Source organism: Rosa chinensis, chromosome 4, assembly GCF_002994745.2.
Source record: "Rosa chinensis cultivar Old Blush chromosome 4, RchiOBHm-V2, whole genome shotgun sequence".
Taxonomy (NCBI): domain Eukaryota; kingdom Viridiplantae; phylum Streptophyta; class Magnoliopsida; order Rosales; family Rosaceae; genus Rosa; species Rosa chinensis.
In genome coordinates, this window is record NC_037091.1 from 52,261,753 (window position 1) to 52,283,936 (window position 22,184).

Consider the following 22,184-nt stretch of genomic DNA (forward strand, 5'->3'; position numbering starts at 1 on the left):
AGAGTTCTGCCTCAAGGAACTTTCCCTTTGAACTTCTTCGGGAAATTTATGGATACACCAAGTTCACCTCCGACTCATTTTATCTCAGGTCCGAGTCTCTACCCTTATCAGATCGAGAGAGAAAGAATCATAAACTCCCGGTACTGTCAGAGTAATTACTAACAACAAGTGGATAATATTATCCACATCCATTAATATCATCATTGGCTTGAATATGTTACCCTCTTCCAGGAGGGTAAAACCGAAACTAGATAGGAGGAACAGCAATGATACGGAAAGAAACCGCTGCATGCCACTTATTGTTAGGATCGATGACAACGACAGATAATTCACGATGGGAAGAGACTCCAAGAATGAGTAGACTTGGGTGAGAACAGAATCCTCTAAATTTGGCACAGAGGCGCTTCTTCTTTTCTGAGAGGAACGTATAGAAATATAATATCACTTAAACACAGAAACTTTGGAAGGAGAAGAATAATTGAAAATTTAGAGCAGGTCCTAGGGGTATGCATGGGATATTTTTATTTTATTTTTTATTTTTTATGATACAAGAACATAAAGAGAAAAGATACATTGTCATATACTCATGTTAAGAGACTAGTATACCATTATATACACAAATAAATATATCAATTGTCATATACGTGAATTAAACCACTCTGATACCATGATACAATGAAATGAGCATCACACTCAAAATCAATTGGTGTGGAGGCCCAGGCATTTTGAGGACTGGCTTGGTGCGTTGTGCGGTTTGTTCTGGTCTGGATTGGGTCGGAAGGGTATGCAAGTGCGTTGTCTTGGGTGGTGGCGTCAACGGGATATTGTTGGTGGCTCTGGAATGGTGGCGACGGTGGTCATGGCCAGTGTTGAGATCATGGTTCTGGTGGTGGTAGGGGTTGGGCCGGGTCAGCCTTGCTGGGCTTGGTCTTAGGCAGTTAATCAGCCATGCTAGGCTGTTTTTCTTTTCTGTCTATATTACTTTTTGTATATCCTAGTTTAGCGTATAGTCTAGTTGAATTTCGTGTACGTACAGTGTAGTTGACTAGTTTGTTCTAGCCGAAACTCTTCTATGTGTCTTCTTATAAGTGTTACCTATGTCTCATACCAGAAATGCGTGCTCGGCAAGTGTAAGTAATAGCTTATATTTTCCTTCGATGGCAAAGTGCATTTGCTAGTATAGAGTTTGCACTCTATTGATTAAGAAGTAGTGTGTGTACCAATTAAAGCGTAGATCTATGCCTTTTATAGTGTATGTACTATTTCAACCATTGTGGTTGTTTCATTAATTGAATCGCTCTATCTATCAAAATAAAAATTAGTGTGGAGGCCCAAATCCTCATAAACATTAAGCTTTAGAAAATCGATTAAAATCTCATATTCAAAAAAGATTTTCATATAATTTCTTTTAAACTCATTAAATTCTATTCAATGTCTATTACTGAGAAAATAACTCTTTCAATTCGTTTCCGTTTATATTTCTAATTGATTGCTTAGTTTTGGAAAGTTTCATATTCTTGATTATCACGATACGTAAGGAATTACTGCGTGTAAGAGTAAGCAAGGGGGTTTGAAGCCTATAGCTTCCAGGCGTAAGGGTTTCTGTAGATAAAGCAGTCTATTAGTTTCTTTGTTTTCTTTTATTTCGATCTTAAGACCATGGCTGGTCTTGACATCGACCGTAATGGTAAAGATTGATCATTTCCATCTCTATTTCTGTGCAGTATAATTTATATATATAACTGAATGCGCGCGCGCATATATATCACCATTGATGTATGTTTTTGTACTTGTTGCCATGATTAACTTTCAGGCCTGGTATTGAGATCAGTTTCAAAGAAACCTCCGAAAGACTACACGATGAAAATAGTGTCGTTCTCATCTTTAAAATCAGAGGACAGATATGAATCAGGGGAATTTGAGATTGAAGGATACAAATGGTAAGTTATCCTCTTCAACCATTCCGCTAATTCGCGATGTTTTTAGGTTTATGTTTCCCCAGCAATTTTTTTTCATAGAATTCCCACCAAATCGCGTGGATTTACCTAGGTCAGGTTACAAAACAATAACTGCTTTTTGTATTCGAAACCCATTCGAAAGAGGGGGCAATGTACGAGATAAAACTTTATTGGTAGCATATTCAGCCAAACGTGTGATTTTTTCACCTACTACGGATCCCATACTACCCTCCATAAACTGAAAATCCATAACCCCAATTGCTACGAGAATGCCATTTAATTGATCTGTGCCTGTTTGAACAGCCTCAGTTAATCCTGTATTTTTTATTTATTCTTTATAAGGTTCCTTCCTTGAATGAAATTGAATGGAATCCAGAGAGACCATGTCTTCATTCATAGGATCCCAAGTACCTGGTTTGATTGATCAACCGAACTTTCGATTCTATCGAAACTACTCATTTTCAAATGACATCCACACTGTTTACAAATACTCATTTTGGATTTAAAAAATTTCTTATAATTTAATCCATAACCATTTTCGCATTGAATCCACAAATGCATGTATTTTTGAGTTAGCTCGCCAAAAGAAATGTCACTAGCTCGAACGCGTGTTTGTACATTTATATTTGTTCATCTTCAAGATGCTTAGTTAATAGGCAAGATGCATGTTTAAACGTTTACTGCAGGAAACTAGTGCTCTTCCCGAGTGGAAACAAGAAGCATAATGTTAATGACCACATCTCTCTCTACCTGGAAATGGGTGGACAAAAAGCAATAGAGACGGGGAGTATTGTAACGGTTGACTACAAGTTTTTTTTGCTTAATCGGCAAAAGGAGAAGAAGACCTACCTGGTTCTTGAAGGTATATATTAATATAGATCCACTTCATTATGTACATTTTATATGAAGAACAAGAGAATTTTTTTCTTCTTCTTTTTTTGTCGAACAATTTTTGAAGATATGTAACTACTTTTTATGTATTGGATGTCAATGCAGATGCCAATAAAAAGGAGAAGAAGTATTGTTTTTATAGGACAATAGTTGGTGGTTTGGCTGGATTTGATCGATTTATCTCTATTGAAGATTTTACTGATGCCTTGAATGGTTATCTCATTGATGATACATGTGAGTTTGGAGCGGATGTATTTGTATCTAAATCGAGAAGAAAAGGCAAAGGAGAGCGTGTTTCAATGAATCTCAATACCATTATGTACAAACACACTTGGAAAGTTACTGATTTTTCGAAGTTTGACACACCATCTTGTTCACAACCATTCACCGCTGCAGATCAAAAATATTGCACATGGTATTATATCTTTAGTCGATGAAGCTTGAAGATCCTTAATTGCAAATGACACACACGCATATGCAGATAATCCAATTAAAAATGTTGTCATGTGTTTGTTAATGTTGCAGGAAATTGGTGCTCTATCCCAGGGGTCTAGGCATAGGAAAAGGTAGTCATCTTTCTGTTTTTTTGCATGTATATGAACCGGAAAACCAGCTTCCTATTGGATCTAAGATACTTGCGGAGTATACCATACGCATTATGGATCAAATCCATGGCAAGCATCGTTCTATTAAAGGTAAGAGTTACTGGGGATGTAGTGCATAATAACTATTTAGTTAGTATAAACCCCCTGTTTCTTTTTTTTTTGCAGGTAAAAAGTGGTTCAGTGCCCCGTTTTGGAGTTGGGGTCACTATCAGTTCATTACACAAGAAGCCAACGCGGCGTGCCTTAAGAAAGATAGTTGTATATTGGAGGTCGAAATCTGTATCTTAGGACTTTCCATTCCTGGAATTTCTACGACATAAATGGGAGTTGCATCATTGAGGCATAATTCAGTATCCTGGGAATTTCTACGCCTAGTCCAAGTTTTTAAAGGAGGCTTTTGCATCTTGAATACAAAAAATATGATAGCTAGCTTTTGGTCTGATGTTAGAAATGTGAGCAGGTTGAAGCTGTCGCCTTTTGGCATGATAATTAATTTTACCTTAATTTCGACAATGTTTTGTTATGCATTTTTTTTTCCGTTATCAATAAAGTATAAATACGGGACTCCAATAATGGGTAGTCCCTTCTCCCTTTAGGTTGAAGAAGGGATTTGTGCCCGACAACGATGAGATAGATGATATAAGCTTGCCTAATTCCTTTAATAATGAACATATCTATAATTTCTGTATTATAGGGAAGCAAAAATTAAAAGTTTAGCATATTTTTTTTCTTAAACTCCAACAAATTCCATATTTTACAGCAATCTCTAAAATCTCCATAATTCTTGTTTAAAATTTTAGAGATTGATGTAAATTTAGGGAATTTAGTTTTCTCTTTCCTCACTATCCCAAAAATGGAGATAGTTATAGGGAATCTGTTAGAGCAAAAGATGCCCATTTTTCCTTTTTTTTTTGTTGAGAAAAGTACCACATTCCATTAATAACCAAATAACCACACAGGTTACAGCATCAACGAAACCAAACACTACTAGGATTTTTGCCTTAGACATCGGCCAAAAACCGATGTTAAAAAAAAAACCATCCGATGTCTTAGTGGCCTAGTGGGTGATGTTAAAGATCACAAACAAAAAGACATCGGTCAAAAACCGATGTCCAGTTCAACAATAGACATCGAATAAGCTTATGGAACCGATGTAAAACAGTTATTATGATGACATATTAGTGTGTTTAGATATTGTTAAACCTTCATATTTTGGCATTTAATGTTTAGTGAAGTATAGGTCCAATAGCAGAAGTATTCATTTTAACATTGTTACTCCGATTAGAAACGATGTTTTATATGGTATCAGACATCGGATTATTTTCATTTTGCCTGCCGTTTGTGAGGTTCACACATATTTTCCATATATCCTACTATTTAAGATTCAATGTACATTCCTTAGTATATATAATAAATGATGTGCATTATTATAATAAACATCGTTTCCTTTTATGGAGCGATGTCCATTTTACTATATTACATCAGATTTTAGGTTAACAACGATGTCCAAGTTGATTCCAGACATCGTTTCCCAAATTGTGAATCGATGTCCAAATTGATTCCAGACATCGTTTCCCAAATTGTGAATCGATGTCCACATTGATTCCAGACATCGTTTCCCTAATTGTGAATCGATGTCTACATTGATTCCAGACATCGTTTCCCAAATTGTGAATCGATGTCCACATTGATTCCAGACATCGTTCCCTGTAGTTTACATCGACGGTCGATTAGTTTTTTAAACATCGCTTCTTACTCAATAGGTTGTTATCCATGAAAAACGAGACATCGATTTTAGTTTCGAAACTGATGTATTATCTCTTTATTGACATCGTTTTTGTAGTTTAACACTGATTTGAAAGAGGTGTATATACATCATATCTTTTATATGAGATGATGTCCAAGAAAGTAATTATAGCTGCCAAAATGCTTGTAATCCACATTCGACAACATGACATTCTGAATTAATTGAATATGGGGCATTGCATTAATTTATGTCGAACAGCAGAATTGTTAATAGTTTCAAAAATAGGCAAAAACACCCCAACCTACATCAAGGCTAGCCCAAAATAGACCATTGCAATAACTATATGCAGTTTAGTTCAACTGCAACTGTACAACTTTCTACGTCAAAATGGTTCTACAAAATCTAGCTAGCCTTACTCAAAATCACTTTGGTAGAGTCAGCATCTATAGCAAAGTCTGCAAATAGTCAGCTACTTCAATGCGGACCTCGTCAAGTTCATCTTGGGTGTATACTTTCCGAGTCTTCGCTGCCCACTATGAATATATTCAATAACATAAGTCATAATCTGGCCGCTATAAAATCTGGCCAATATTTAATCTGCCCACATAAGTCATAATCTGCCCACTATAAACGCACTACAAAATCTGCCCACTATAATTACACCAAAGTTTCCATCAAACTATAATGCATATACCTTGGTCGGAAATGAAAGTGTGTCATCATTTATAATGTCCTTCATGTATCGCATTACACAATAGCCACACTCAACTCCACCCGGTTGTTTAGGTACGCCCTGTTTATTCACATTATTGAATTAGAAAGTTCATACTAAATAGAATATTGTAACTTAATCAACCACATATATCATACTAACCGGAAGTAGTTTCAATTTCGGCACCTTCTTAGCCCTACCCGTTTCAGCATTGAAACTTTTAATTGCACTGCACAACCAAACAATGTCATTATCTAGCAGAAAATAACTTAGTTATAGACAATTGAAAATAAAAAACCAAGGACATGCATGTGCTAACTTTATCACAGAGTTCTCCCATGCTTGGTAATGGATTGATTTTCCCAAAGGGTCCAAGATGTAGATTTCATCCTCCCATATGATTGTCAATATCCAATATTCCCTACATTATTAATGTAGCCCACATAATGTATCACCAACTAAACAAACTGCAACTGACCACCAAAAGAGATGAAGAATTCTTACCCCGGATTGTAGGGCATAAAGAATATGCGATCAGCCTTTCCCTCTTTCAACCGATTCACTAAGTAGGAACTAAAGTCTGATCTCTCGCAATTATATGTAGCAGCAGGATCAATAAAGGCAAAAGTTTCCAACTCGTCTCGTTCAGTAATAAGTTCATGTAGTTGCCTATGTAAAAAAATCTGGGATTAAATTGTTGAAACGTGAGACATAAAAAATCAAAAATCAGGTCCAAGTAAGAAGGTGCTTACACCATGTATGCTGCTATCACTCCTTGGCCAATCTTTTTCATTTCTACGAGATCAATCACATTCTCAATCAAGATGAAGAGTTGTTTATGTATGCCAAAGACATTGTCATCCAACACTGTGGTTATTGCCTCACTAGTTTGTTTCATGATTGTTGTGGCATGTTTATACAATAACTTACAGCGCTTGGGCACAAATGGAGGAAGCTCAACTTTATCGAACATTGATTTGACGAAATCCATATTTCTTTTCTTTTTCTGTTAGCAAAGAAATTGGATGACATCATCATTTAATCAAACTAACTATAATGTGTACTCCTATAGCTGCAATATAAAACAGAACCTACAATATGCAACAACATATAGGTCCATATATACCTTCACCGGTTGTCTTCGAATAACAAACTCCTCAGGCCAAGCCACGTGACTTCCAACCGCTTCTCGAACCAATTCCATCTCACCCATTATAGGGAAAGGTAGTGGTGCATCGCCTTGAATCTCACCATCCACCGACACTCTAACACACCCCTCCTTCAATGGAGCTCCATGTATCGTCTTGTTAATATCCGCGTCATGAAATACGGTACCAAAACCAACTATGTTGCTGATGGTATTCACTGCCAACTCGCAGGTGCCACCCTAGAAGAAAAATCATATTCACAAATTACCAAATAGCAATGAGATTACACACATTAAAAGAAGACAAATATTGAAATTGGAATAGGTGTAATATATTTACCATATCTGCAGGGGGAGGAACAATCTCACAATCATCTACATTTTCTTGCACCTTGTCAACATCAAGATCAATTGGCCTTTTCTTTTCTTTATCATGGAAACTGCCTTTATCTGATATAGGGGAATGTGGTGTATAGGTTGCCTTTTCTGTTATCAATGCTTCTAATTGAGCAATCCTTTTATTTAATAGCTCTTCTGCCTTTGCTTGTTTTTCAAGAATTTTTTTCTTTGTCTCCTCCAGCTCCCGATCACGCTCTTTATCACGTGCCAGTAATTCTGCCTTAGTAATTCTCACCCTTTTCTGCTTTGGAAGCTTAAAGTAGGTAGACGGATTTACGAAGCCTCCAACACCCCTTACCCTACCCGAATGTTCAAGAGTTTATAGTGCTTGAGATGATACATCACTACTCCCTGAAATTTCTAGCTCACCCTTCCTTTTCTTCTCCATCAATTCATCCTGATAAGATATGTAAAGATACATTACATGAGGTCATAAACTATAAATTATTGAAAACCCATCAAAAGCAGTAGCACAACTAAAACAAATTATGTAGTATCAGCCAAAGAGCTTATTATTATACTCCAAAACATCAATATCAGGAGGTTATAAGAAATGATCACTTTCAGATTCATATATGCCTAATCAAGTTGAGGAAGGATCGATTAACAATAGATTTAAACTTAACAATACTTACTCATTTCCCAAAGGTTTAAACTACTTTCCAATGTCACCATCAGATTCATGTATGCCTAATCAAACAACAGTTTCTGTGATACTTACTATCTTTGTTGCAATCGGTGTCACCTCCTCACTTATCTCCCCATTTTTAAGTACACGGGCCTTCTTCCATACAATTGCACGGTCAATAACCTCTCTTTCAGGCCAAGAATGTTTCTGTGCAGCGGTTAAAACTTAATAGTAAATACATTGTATATAAAGCGTTTAGAAATCATTATGCTAAAAAATGGATCACAAGAACAGATTATAATTTACCAATTCCTCCTCTAGTCCAATATATCCCTTTCTTGATAATCTATGATGGTATTTTCTCTTCTTGACTCGTTTACTTTGGTCATTATGAAGTTTCTGCACAGAAAATTAAGACTTCAGATCAACAATATTACAGTGCATGTGTGAAAGTTAGATTAAAATCAGAAAAGTACTCAATATAGACTATAACAGCCTTCTATGTAAACTCATCATACCAGCCATGCCTCTGTAGTCCTCTGACTTACAAACTCCTTCCATGGCAGCAACCCAACAAATGCATACTGCTTTGGTGGCTTTCTCAATTTCTTCTTCTTTCCCAAGTATGGCAGCACATACTTATTTGTTAAGTTGGTCTTGAATTGTCTCCATTTAGTGCCAGCAGATGTCAACACCAATTTCTTGCTTTCAGGGGCCACTTTGAATGTATCCTGTGCAAAGATGAGTAATGGACATGTAAGAACAAACTGGACAAACTCAGAAATTGACAAATAACAAATCTGGCTGCGCAAGTTGGAAAAAAAGGTGGAAATAACAGTAGCTTGCACACTCCAATACTCAATATTCATATTGGTCACAATTCATTGCAAAAGTTAGGAGAAAAATCAGTTCCAATTCCCTTTGATTAGATAAAATGATTTCTACTTCCAAATACTAAAACAGACTACAAATTTCCTTTCCTTATTGATCAGCAGCTAAACTAACAATAAGAAATTGAAATAACAACATGGTGAACTGAACACTTACTGACAAAATTGAACAGATATAATCAATTGAAAAAGAATAGCATGGATCAATACCTGGACGTCGATCCAAATTTTATCTTTCAATTCACCATATACTTCGGGCCAGCTTACAAGGTTAATGGGCACCATTTTCCGCGCTAGCATCCCTATATATGATTGCAAAGTGTGTCGTACTCATCCATTGGGATTCCCCGTGTCGGTGTATGTCACTTTAAATTTTTTTCCCAAAGCTTTCTTGATCACAACCTTATACATTTCCACCACACTTCGCTTCCCTCTTCTTTTAGTTGATTCGGTGCTTGTGATGGTCTCTGCAGATTCAGATTCTGCTTTCTTATCAGCCACCTTGTCAGCCTCAGAACAAGTCTCCAAATCAGCTTCTTTCTTTGAATTTTTATCACTTTCAGCCTTTTCCTTCTTCTTCAAACCCATTGCTTCCAACTATCTGTTCACAAAGTACAAATAAATGTTATAGGCAAACAAAACACTTGAAAACAGTAACCTGCTAAATTAGTAAATAGTGAAGGGTACATCAAAGGCTATCACAAACAAATGCACTTAAATAAATCACATAGTTGATTCAAAGTCATAAAACAGTAATTAAAAAGTGTTTTAACTCCAAATACAATACAAATACAAGCCTAACTATTGTTCTCTTGGAGAGGTGAATTGGTCAACCCAAAACCCCTCCACATTCACTCTCATGTAAGTGGCATCAGGCTCATTCTCCTCTTCATCACAAGGCGAAGGTATTTCTGCACAGAATGGTTGATGTTCCATAGAGGTGTCCCCTAGATCATCTTCATAGAAACAGTCACGGTAATCTCTGTTTGGGGTTGTTAGTACAACGAACCACTCTGCATCAATGGGATCTTCCACATAAAAAACTTGTTTCACTTGACCAACAGAAGCAAATCTATCTTTCTTATGGCCTTGCCGATTAAGGTTTACCAATGTAAAACCTAACTCATCTTGTTTAATTCCTTTTTCATTCTCTGCCCATCGACACAAAAACAAAGGGGCCTTGAAATCATGATAATCAACCTCCCAAATCTCTTCAATGACCCCATAAAATATCATATCACTCTCCACCGGATTTTTATCCTTGGCTCTCGATACCTGCCAAGTTTTAGCCACTAAGGTAACACCACTATTTTGGACAGCTCTAGCATTGTCTCGCTGCTTTGTGAAGTATTTAACTCCATTATATCGATACCCTTCGTAACTATGCACCGTAAAACTCGGTTTTCCAGCTAGCCACCTAATTGTTTGGGAAACCTCGTTAGGATTTTCCTTCATTTGAGCTGAAACCTGGTTACACAATAGGCATATTATGTCAACTTTTTCAATCTATACACTTCATTCTTACACAAATAAACAGCTGAACAGAATATGTACTCACCTTGGCTTCAAACCAATCAGCAAAAGTACGATTGTGCTCACTAATTAGCCATTGTTTACTCTTCTTTTTCCCAGCATACAGCTGCTCTACAATGTTTTTATGTGCGCTGTCCACATAAAAGAATAATAAGGATATGTCTGCTGCAATATTCAGAGTAGATTAAAATAAAGGAATAAGATAAAAATATAAGGTTAATGTACTTACATCTTATACGGATCCACCTCAGCATTATTGGACAACACATGAAGATGTGCCTGATCTCTCTCTTTCTCATCAATACACTTAAGTTTCGCAGTAGAAAGTGAGCCACAGAGCTTACTTTGATCCTTAGGAACTCCAATTGGATTACAACGTTGAACAAACTCGGAGCAAAACTCCACAGATTCTTCTCCAACATAACTCTCGGTTATACAACCTTCTGGATGAAAACGGTTGCGAACATACCCCTTCAAAACTTTCATAAACCGTTCAAATGGATACATCCATCTATAGAAAACGGGACCACATAATCGCACTTCTCTAACTAGGTGCACAGTAAGATGTACCATTATGTCGAAGAAGGAGGGAGGGAATATCTTCTCTAGCCCGCACAAGGTCAAAACCAAATCGGATTGCAACTTATCCAACTTTGAGACATCAACCACTTTGGTGCACAAAGCATTAAAGAAGAAGCACAGCCTCATTATGGAGATTCGAACATGCTTAGGAAGCACCGAACAAATGGCCACAGGAAGCAACTGTTGCATTAATGTATGACAATCATGTGACTTCAATCCATACAGCTTCAAATCATCCAGATACCAAATTTTTTATGTTTGATGAATGACCATAAGGAACTTTCATAAACAAGAAAGAAGTACACATTTTTATCTTCTCTGCCCTTGACAAAGTATATGGGGCAGCAGGTAAATAGGTTTTTTTCGCCCCAATATTTGGACCCAAATCAAGTCTAACACCCATGTCAACCATATCTAAACGGGCAGCCACACTATCTTTTGTTTTAGAAGGCATGTTTAGTAATGTACCAATCACACTTTCACAAACATTCTTCTCAATATGCATCACATCGAGAGCATGGCGAATATGAAGAGATTTCCAATACTCCAAGTTGAAAAAAATGGATTTTTTCTTCCAAGAAGAAGTACCGGCAGAATCGGAGTTCTTCTTCTTTTTTCCCTTGCCATATTCATAGTTAATATGTTCTACCCTCTTAAACACTTCCTCTCCGGATAGTGGTGTAGGTGCAACTTCAAATTCTTGTTCATTATTAAATGCTTTTTTCTCCCTCCTATAAGGATGATGACGAGGTAGATACTTACGGTGGCAGCCATAAGACATTTTCCTACTATGGGGCAAATGTATGGCTGAAGTTGTATCACCACAAATTGGGCATGCTTTGTAACCTTTAGTGGTGCACCACGACAAGTTTCCATATGCGGGAAAATCATTGATGGTCCACAACAAAACAGCTCTTAGAGTAAAGTATTCTTTCCTATGAGCATCATACACATCATTAACTCCATCCCACATAGTTTGCAAATCATCAATTAATGGCTCTAAGTAAATATCAATGTCATTTCCCGGCTGTTTTGGACCAGAAATTAATAGAGATAACTTCATAAACTTCCTCTTCATGCATAACCATGGAGGAAGATTATAAGTCACCAATACTACGGGCCAACAACTATACCTACTACTTAGAGAGCTATGTGGGTTAATACCATCTGCTGACAATGCTAATCGAAGGTTTCTTGATTCACTAGCAAATTCGGGCCACTTATAATCAACCAACTTCCAAGCAGGAGAATCGGCTGGATGGCACATGTGTCCATCCTTAGTTCGCTTATCCTCATGCCAAGTGAGCATATCAGCTGTTCCAACAGATCTAAACAAGCGCTTAAATCTGGGAATTATAGGAAAGTACCACAACACCTTGGCGGGTTGGCCAACTTTTATAGTTTTATCTCTCTTTAACTTCCAACGAGAGACACCACACTTAGGACAAGTAGTTGCTGCAGAAAATTGTTTCCTATACAATATGCAGTCTTTAGGACATGCATGTATTTTCTCATATTGCAGCCCCAAATTGGTGAGTCTTCTTTGCCTCATAATGAGTTTGAGGCAATACATTATCCTTTGGAAGCAAAGACCCAACAGTGGCAAGTATTTCAAAAAAACAAGTGTCACTCATGCCAAACCTAGCTTTCAAATTATGAAGTTGCACCAATGCCTCTAACTTAGTGTGTTCACTATCTTCAAATAATGGTCTTTCTGCTTCATCAACAAACTTAGTAAACTCATATGACTCCTCATAATAATCACCTTCATTGAAAGCTGCTTGACACATATCAACAGTTTCATACCTAAATCAAGCGTTTGGAGGCAGGCCTAAACCACTAGGTGCACTGGCACAGGAGGACAATGTAGGTTCTCCATGCCACATCCAGTTTGTGTATCCCAAACTAAAGCCATAATCATACAAATGTCCCCTAATGAATTTAATCGACTTCTTTTTGAAATTTACACATCTTGCGCAAGGGCAACAAATTCTCTTACGGTTACTAGCATTTTCTTCAGCAAAAATCAAGAAATTTTCAACACCCAATTCGTACTTTAAAGTATCCCTATCTGCATTTATCCAAGATTTATCCATTGCTGAAATTAAAAAAAATGTAAAAAAAAAAAAAATTGAAATTAATGAAGTCATGGCATCAAACCAAACTCAAAACGTCAAGAATTCTTAAACTTCATGCACAGACCAAAGTCTATAAGAGTTGGATTGCTTACCTGAACACTTGGATTTATCTTGAAGTGATTGTTGAAACTAAATGCTCCTCAAATTTTAAACCCTCTGTTGTACGCTTCAATTGTTCAAACACTTCCTGATCAAGGACGCTCTCCTGCCAGCATATTAAAGATTAGAAAAAGTAGTAGCCTTTAAATTATACGGATATAAGTCTGAATTAAAGCAATTGGCAGATAACTGTAGAATTTAAGAACTATAGTATATTTGTTTCAAGAAATCTGATTATACATAATCTTAAAGCATCAACCAGTGAACAGATTTAGGACATACAAACCAGGCCAAAATCGAATCAATACATCTTATTTCTCTTAAGTACATCATAAATTGAGTAAAACAACAACCCTTCTTGAAACATCAAGTATGTAGATTGCTTCATAGTATATATAAGAGAAGTGCAAACAATAAAGATCGTAGTTCAAAGTAGCTGTTTATTCACAATTGAATCTGGAACATTAATACACAACTATGGGATAACATTTGTACAAGATACATAATTGATTATATTTAAGTTAATAACATAAAGCTAATGTTCTTGAATGAGGGTGTTAAAATATTAATGACTAATGCCATCTGGAAATTAAAAAAGGAAAAAAAAACAAAGATTATTATTTCAGTGGACGTCTCAATAAAAATAAGTTTCGAACATTGGTACTTTCATATTGTAATCTGCTAGTAACCTTCGTTAAACACAAAAGTAGACTATAATAGACCATACTAGAAACTGGACAGACTGATCTGCTTTAGAAAATATGAACAAATTTCTTATGTTTGTTTCGAACAGTGGTGCAACTATCAAATAAATCTCACTTCAATTTTACAATAAAGAGGAATAGTTGTCCCAATCCTACACTTACCAAACATGCATATATCTTCCTCTTCTCAAGCCTCTAATCCACCAATCAAAATGCCACTTCCAACCGCCAGTAGATAGAAAAGCAAAGCATAAACATCCCCGCATTTTTCTGAAGACAAAGGTTCAATCATAACAATTCCAAAACATCAAATTTAATATATAACATCAAAGGAAACATGCTTTACAGTCACTACCACAGTTTATCGTATATAAAACAACACATACAAGCTGCCATACAAAAACAACCCATACAAAGCCATACAACCAAAAGAAATAATCAAACCCTCACCCTTTAATAGTTGTTTTTAATCCCTCTCTGTAACCTGCAAACAAAAAGGAACAAAAGAGTCAGAAGGCAGAGCTGCAAAACAGAAATACAAGGGGTTAGAATTAACAAAAAAAGGGCGGAACTGTAGGCCACTATTTTTTTGCGGTGCTTACCGTTGAAAGATTGGCAGCAGGGCTTGGCGGTGGAGACACAATGATGCCTGAAATGAAAAGGATAAATTAATGTTCATGAAAAAAAAAAAAAAAGAACAGTTAGCAAGTACAGTGTGCAGTGGTGAAGCAGTGCTGACAATCAAAAGTGACATTCTGAATTAATTTGTTAAGCCATTTGAGGCGGTGATGTGCTGCAGCAGTGCTAGACATGGTTAATAACAAATGACGGCTACGTTAATTAAGCCTCAATCTGGAACTTGCAAAAATCAAACGGCCGTGACTATAATTAATTCAATCTTGCAGTTGCTAGACACATAAAGAAAAGCTTTGTACACTAGAAGCTAGCAGACAAAAAAAGATGGCATGTTTAATCAATTAATCTTTGGAGTGCTAACATGTTTAGTTAGAAGATAAATACAAAGTGCAGCAACAAGGTTCAATTAACAATTGCTTTGCCAAACAACAAATAGTTTTAATCATGTCAGGGCTTCTTAAAACGTGCTGCAAGTCATGGCCCTTCAAAATACATAAGTGATTATATGTGCTGCAAGATAAGCTTTCAAGCATATATAATTGATTATTAAGTCATGGATTGCTTGGCATAATTCAAAGCATGAAAGGCATGTTGTACTTTTTGACAAAAATGATGGCAGGAGTCTTCAAATATATATTGCATGATTAACAATTACAAATGATGGTCAAAAAGGGAGGTGATGAACAAGAAGACAAAAGGCCAAGTATGCAAGCATGTGTGCAGAAACCATTTTAAATTGCTTTGTTTTCTGGAATCAGTGGTAAATGGTGGTCACAATCAAAGCAGGACATGGTGGCAACAACAAACACAAGGCAGCAAGGTCATTGTCAAAAGCCTACCTTTCTGAAAGATTGACCGTGGAAAAATGGTGAAGACCTGCAGATAATGACAATAGTGTTGATTAATATAGTGGAATGAGAATTTGTCAAAACATGTTGCAATCAAAGCAAAAAGCAAAAGAAAGAAGACGCTCCATCTCTGAATCACAACTAAGCCCAAGCAATTGGCAATTAGAAAAGAAATATACATAATCCAGGACCAGTAGGACAACCCCAGTTGTGAGCTACCTTAAATAAACCCAAAAAACACAACAGATACTATTCTAAAACAACTTTCCTAAAAGAGCAAGTATAAGCCAGATTTCAAGAATCAATAGGTAAAGAACAAAATCAGAACCAACCCAGAAACTGATTAATCAAAACAATCGATACCCATATCAGTACTCATCTCAAAGCTTCAAACTTTACCATCGAAGCCATCACTGAAGCACAAACACAAAAGCATGCACCTTCCTTGAAGCAAATCACATCAATAATGTGAAGCTTTTTAGTTGATAAACAAGCAAAATTTGACATTGGCAGACCACTCAAGGACATGTATGCTACGTTTGGTGAAATGGGTCCAACAAAGTTTGGAAATTTAAGCTTATGGTTTAGTTTAAGACCCAAAATTTACAAAAACCGAAACCTAAAACTCAACAAAATCCCCAAAATTTCCCAAATCAGTGACAAACAATGACAAGAATTGTAACGCCCCAAACCGCACCTCACCAGCTTGGGCACGTCACAGTGCCGCGGGGCTCTAAAATATAAACCGAAAGCTCGATTCACATTCTAGAGGACCGCTAGGCATTTTGTTAGAAAACTTTTTGCGAAACACAGCGGAAGCTACCGATATTTTTGAGGTGAAAAACTTGAGTTGCTGAAATCTATTTCACTCATCCAGTACTTGGATAAGGATCACACGAGGTACAGATTTCAATGGAAGAGAATTCAACTGAATGATGACACGAGACTAGGTAGCAAGAAGCTCCAGAACCAAAGTTCGAGAAATAGAATTTAGAATAAGGTTCACACGGTAATTTACCGAACTTGTTCTGCACACCCAGCTCCATCCGTTATTGTCCCGTCACCAGTGCACAGTACCTGCATCCATACTGTTGTAGGGGGTGAGCTTTCGTCCTCGCTGCTCAACAGGAACTCTACCTCAAATAGACTCAAAACCAATAACCAAATATTTGGGCTGCCCAGTATGAAAACATATTTAAACCAAATATTTAAAAGAACGACAAACTTTAATGTTTTTCAACTTGAAAACCGATGCATGATGCTTAAATAAATACGGCGCCGAATCCAAGTATTACCTGATGGCCGGTCCCATAGACCCACTACACGACCTTACCTCAATTTAATTTATCACCAGGTAAGCGTAGCGAGAACGTCCACTACCTAGCTATACACACGTACCGAGTCCGTGATTGCAGATACTCGGACGACCGGTATAGCTAACCCTCCGGAGGTTTTGGGGATCGAACCCAAGGAAGTCAGAGCCACCCTTCGCTCTCAAGCCATCACACATTTTCTCACGGATTGGTTAGTATGCATTGCATTTTACATAACCAACCCATACCACTTATCATGCATCACATTAATAAAATATAAAAGAAACTCACAACCCGAGGAGAGTCCTGAATCCCTACCTGGATTCCGATGCTTTCTCTACGTACTCCGAGAGTCGCGGACCTTCAGTTCCTCAGGTAACTGGAGTCCTGAGTCCCAACATTTTCAACAGTTAAAAATCTTTTGAATAATTAAATGAAATCTCGACGATTTATATATCGTCCAAACCAACTTTTCCTGATTTGACCAGGAGTTGACCACTTTGACCGACCTTTCCTGGTTTGACCAGGATTGACAAACTTTGACCATTGTTTGACCAATCGTTAATCGTTCGATAATTACCTAAATTATCGAACATTGACTTGAAGTTACGTTATCGACCAAACATATATTGAGTGCACCCGATTACTAAGGCCACCCAATATATATATACTTATATATTAATTTCTTTCACTTTCTATCCATTTAACATAAGTACAAGCATAGAACATATTTCCAATTTCATCAACATTTTATCTCAATCACGCTACACTTGGTCTTTTACTTCCATTTCGTATCTTGTCGCATAGTAATTACATGGAATTTACTATGGACACCCAATACTTTCCAATTTCCATATAAGGTGTACCCAAAACTACTATGGACACCCAATATGTTATTTTTCTTTCTTTACGCTACCATTTCACACAATGTGTGCCCAAATTACTAAGGACACCCATACTCAGAGTTGACCATTTTCCTGATTCACAACAAAACTCAATCCACAATTATAATATCAATAGCATATTCAACAACATATTCAAACATAAACTCCAAACACCCAGAGATTAGAACCACCTGACAAAATCGACAACCAGAGGAACTCCAATTTCAACCGAGCTAAACCCAACTCACTTTAACCACTTCTAATCACCATTCCAAGACCAAAGCTTTCAAGGTTTGGATTATACCTTCAAGTTCCTCTGCTATCAACTCGGTTTCCCAAAACTCTCTGCCGAAACTAGATTGATGAAGAACTGATGATTCTCACGCCAACAGCTCAACCAGTTTCTTGATTGTTGGCCTATGAGTGCAGTTCAACAAGAAACAAAGCCCAGAAAGGCTGGAGAAGTCGCCGGCGTCGAAGAACACGGCGAAGCCGAAACTTAACCCAGAAATGAAAATCATCAGAACCCAATCCAAACTGAAACTAATTACACAGACTTAAAGATCATGACCAGGAGAAAAGGTTTTATACCACAGACGGCCCAGAAGGTGGCCGGAGGCGCCGGAAAATTCAGAAATCGCCGGTAAAGCTTCGAGCTTCTGAGCTTCGAATCTCTCTCCAGGGTCTGTGCATGGACGAACCAAGAGCACGAGGATGTAGACGACGAAGAGGTGAAGAAGATGGTGGTCGGCCGTCGTCGATCGGTGGCCGGACGAAGTAGCGCCGGTCGAATCCTACTGTGGGTTTCTGGGTTTCGTCGGGTCAGAGAGAACTCTGGTTCTCTTCCTCTCTCTCGATCCTTCTGGATCTCCCAACAGAACACTTAGATATATAGACTGATCCCATTTAAGGATGGACGGCTAGGATCAAGCGGTAACTAATTAACGGCCCAGATCGCATCAGGACAAATACTATTTATTTAAAATGAATTTCCATAATTTCCAAACTTCGGAAATTCATTATAAACACTTCGGGTGTCCGAAAAATTCCCCGAAAATTCTCACGAACTCGTTGTGTCGTGTACTTTATTACCCAACTCCTAGATTAAGGATTTCACTTTATGAAAAATTCTGAAATTTTCCTCAAGCATCTTGATATTTATCGAGATCGTTGAATAATTTCTCGTACGATCTCCGCTAGGCTCGAAATATTTTTCCGGGGCTCACAGTTCCACCCCCCTAAAAAAAATTTCGTCCCCGAAATTTCCTGATTGGTCAAATGGTCAACAATACTTTACTTTTCATGTCGGACTCCAGTACCCATAACTATTTCTCAGTCTAATTTCTTGTGGTACAATTCGACTATTACTAGTCATACATATCAACACCGGAGCTAGCACTTCTCTTTACCAAGTGTTCCTCAGTTATCACCAACAGGATACACTTTGCTCCTCTATTTTTCACTTTTCTGTAACCGCAAGACTTTCGTTAGAACAATTGGACTGAGTCATTCACAATCTCATTACTCTCCTCATAACACTGCCATACTTGGCATTTCCATGGACAATTTATGTCTATACCAAATGAAACTGGGTAAGTACCAACCCTGTTACCCTAACTCAATATTGCCACTGCTGGCAACTCATAGCCGATTCACGTCTCCATCCAATTCCCGCTTATCACAAGCACACAGTTATCCGGGAATTTGGACTGAACAGGAGACATACTCAACCACCTGTAGGTGAAATCACGACTATCCATGGGTAAAATTATGTTCCCATTGCGGAACCTATGTCAACTATGAGAGCAAGTCGACGTCGTCGCCGCGACTCGTAGCTTCTGGCGACCATTAACGTCCAATGGAATACACGCTGTTAACAATTCACTGGTCGTCACTAACATGGAATTCGCGATTCATCGTGGAAAACATATCGGTCCTCAAAAGGACAACCACGCGCTAAGCTGGCTGAGTATCCGTCTTTTCTAGTCAAGAAAAGCATGACGGAACCTAATAGCCGATTTCTTGATGAAACTTTACGAATTTTCGCGTAGTGCACCCGAGTTCGTTACGTATTCGTTTATGACCGTTGTCTCGGCTAACGCATCCATTCCATGAACTCAAAAGTGAAGCACCCCTTCCAACCACGCGGACGATATGCATCGTGTTATCAACATCGAATCATTTTGCCCTACCGGAAACAGCCACGTGCCATCGGATCTTTGGACACTGGTTCGATGAACTGATGATCAGTCTTGAAAGTGAGATTCAACAAGTGCTTCCGTCACTATCTGACGAAATTCGAGGATCACCATTAAAGGTTTACCTCTTGAAGACTGAAGGCTCATACGCTTCCATACATAGCACAGCGTTGATCTCGAAAGCATCGCCAAAATTAGAGGGGCTGATGGTTAAACACCCATGAACAACACTCATAACGTACTTGACGTCAAAACACCTTTCTAGTCTACACATTGTCAAGACCCTGTTAAGCCAAATAGCTAAGTATACGCAATTCGCGTTTCTAATGGTGATGACGCAAGCTTTCCGCCCTTCGTTCTTTGCACGTCACCTTCTTGCCTTTCGGTTGCCAATCGTCTAGTAGTATAGAGAATATCCTCCCTTACTACAGATTACGTTGAACTTGACTTATATGGATAAGCAACCGAAAACAATGCTCAAAACTTTGTTTTGCAAATTCCTAAGAAAAGGAATTTGAGCTCTAGGAAATTCCAAATGATTTCCAATACGACAACTGTAAACTTCCAAGAAGGGAAGAGAAAGGAAGTGAAAATTTTTACCAAAACAACTTGCAGAAGAGTTTCCAAGTTTTCCCTTCTCGTAAAGCAGATTTGGAAAAATTTCCACGATTTCAAGTCCAGTCGAAAAGAAGTGAAATCTTCCAGATCATTGGCCAAGATGTTGAACATTGTTGTGTTAAAATTTCAAAATTTCGGAGCTCTAGAAGTCATTAGAAATTAATTTGCTACAACAGAAAGTCAGCAAAACTTTGAGATTAAAAAATCTCAGCCTTGAGACTGATTCGGAGGGTTAAAATTCCCCATCTTTGGGTGAAATTTGTTGGAATTGAAAACAATTTTTAAAATAACTTTGAAATCACTTTACTCGAAATACTTTTGCAACCCGAAAACCTGTTCAAAACACAAAATTTTCTAAACCTTGAAAACAACTCAAATGGAGAGGTTTCAATGTTGAACTAGCATGATTCCAACTACAACCAGAACTTTAATGATGTCAGATAAAATCAACCAAAGGAAGAAAATAAGAGTCAACGTAACTATTAACAAGGAAGGAATACTCGCAGTCCTTCTAGGATCCTTACCGGTAACACGTGTTGTTGCAAGTGACCAGAATCCTAGAGAGTCGCCTGCCCTTCCTTGAAATACGTTCGACTTGATGACCTTTCACCTAGAGTCAAGCCGTTTGGTCCACGAAACAAAGTAGGCTTATTTTCTCGTACGTACGCGAATCTCGACGTCCACAAACTCGAGTCAACTATAGCCATAAGTGACATGGAGTTTTTACCGCATATACGAGTGAGTCGAAGAAACATAATTCGAGAAGTCGCCATAGAGGTCGCACAGTGACACACACCTCTTCTCCTTCTTCCCTTATGGTACGCTTCAGGCCCATGCTGAATCCGCATTTTCTTGTTTAAGCATTCCCGAGGAGGTCTACATACTTTAAAGTATAACATAGGGTGATCTTAGTCAAACCCATAAATCTTCTAATCGCGTAGCTTCCTCGGCTACCCCAAAGCAACGCCTTATATGGTACCACTCGCCGAAACCATGCTTTTAGATTTTACAATCCTAAAATTTCACAAGCAACGTCAAATGGCGAGTACTAAAGCACAATTAAATCCCTCTTACTTAATTTCGAGGTCGACATGTCCCAGCGAGGAATTTCATTCCGCTGTTAAGTAGATTAAGTAGCTGAAGACCCACTTTTCCTTCACTCATACCTCTGAGGCACGAGAAGCGTCAACGAGTTGTGCTCGACAGGTTCTTCCCGGAATAATGATTCAAATTCCTCGAGAGTTGTCAAATGACATTTCAAGTCAAGACTAACATGAGAGCAACAATCAACATCACTCAGACAACTAAAAGAAATTCACAAGACAGTTGTCCAAACATCCACTATGCTTATAGGGACCCAAAGTTTGTCGTTCACGTACCTTTTCCTTTTACTTTTACCTCATACTGGGCCCACGTACGTTTCTCGCGGTCTGTGCACTGTGGAGGAGCTTTGGGTGGCAATACTCATTCAAATTCAAGAAAAACAAATGAAATGATGAACAATAACTGGACTCGATAAAGATTACAAGATAGATGCAACATCGAGTCCCACCAACAATATTTCAATGAATAGGATTCACGTGATTATGCTGAATTTGTTTGGAAGTGAATCCATAAACCAATTCAACACAGCGTATGAACATACAACAGTTGG

At 37.8% G+C, this 22,184-nt stretch overlaps 2 protein-coding genes and 1 long non-coding RNA gene across 4 annotated transcripts; 1 reads left to right on the forward strand and 2 right to left on the reverse strand.

The window, feature by feature from the left end:
* The first annotated feature begins 1,204 nt into the window (after window positions 1-1,204).
* Window positions 1,205-4,039, forward strand: LOC112199521. 2 transcript variants are annotated; one of them, XM_040517495.1, is made up of 6 exons: window positions 1,205-1,252; window positions 1,814-1,940; window positions 2,645-2,820; window positions 2,955-3,264; window positions 3,375-3,544; window positions 3,620-4,039. In XM_040517495.1, the coding sequence occupies exons 2-6, from the start codon at window positions 1,861-1,863 to the stop codon at window positions 3,772-3,774; spliced, it is 891 nt and encodes a 296-aa protein (XP_040373429.1). In that variant the 5' UTR covers window positions 1,205-1,252; window positions 1,814-1,860; the 3' UTR covers window positions 3,775-4,039. The 2 variants fall into 2 exon arrangements, with proteins under 2 accessions (XP_040373429.1, XP_024196296.1); XM_024340528.2 differs by lacking the exon at window positions 1,205-1,252 and adding an exon at window positions 1,340-1,687.
* A 1,379-nt stretch (window positions 4,040-5,418) lies between these two features.
* Window positions 5,419-9,462, reverse strand: LOC112201138. Its single transcript, XM_024342148.2, has 11 exons — window positions 9,188-9,462; window positions 8,606-8,818; window positions 8,394-8,486; window positions 8,181-8,294; window positions 7,401-7,856; window positions 7,040-7,300; window positions 6,666-6,919; window positions 6,418-6,582; window positions 6,076-6,142; window positions 5,896-5,994; window positions 5,419-5,734 (listed from the first exon to the last, which is right to left on the reverse strand). The coding sequence occupies exons 5-11, from the start codon at window positions 7,401-7,403 to the stop codon at window positions 5,645-5,647; spliced, it is 939 nt and encodes a 312-aa protein (XP_024197916.2). The 5' UTR covers window positions 7,404-7,856; window positions 8,181-8,294; window positions 8,394-8,486; window positions 8,606-8,818; window positions 9,188-9,462; the 3' UTR covers window positions 5,419-5,644.
* A 3,904-nt stretch (window positions 9,463-13,366) lies between these two features.
* On the reverse strand, window positions 13,367-14,522 carry LOC121053033. Its single transcript, XR_005810542.1, has 3 exons — window positions 14,484-14,522; window positions 14,196-14,303; window positions 13,367-13,435 (listed from the first exon to the last, which is right to left on the reverse strand). It is a non-coding gene; the product is annotated as an uncharacterized LOC121053033 (long non-coding RNA).
* Window positions 14,523-22,184: the final 7,662 nt, after the last annotated feature.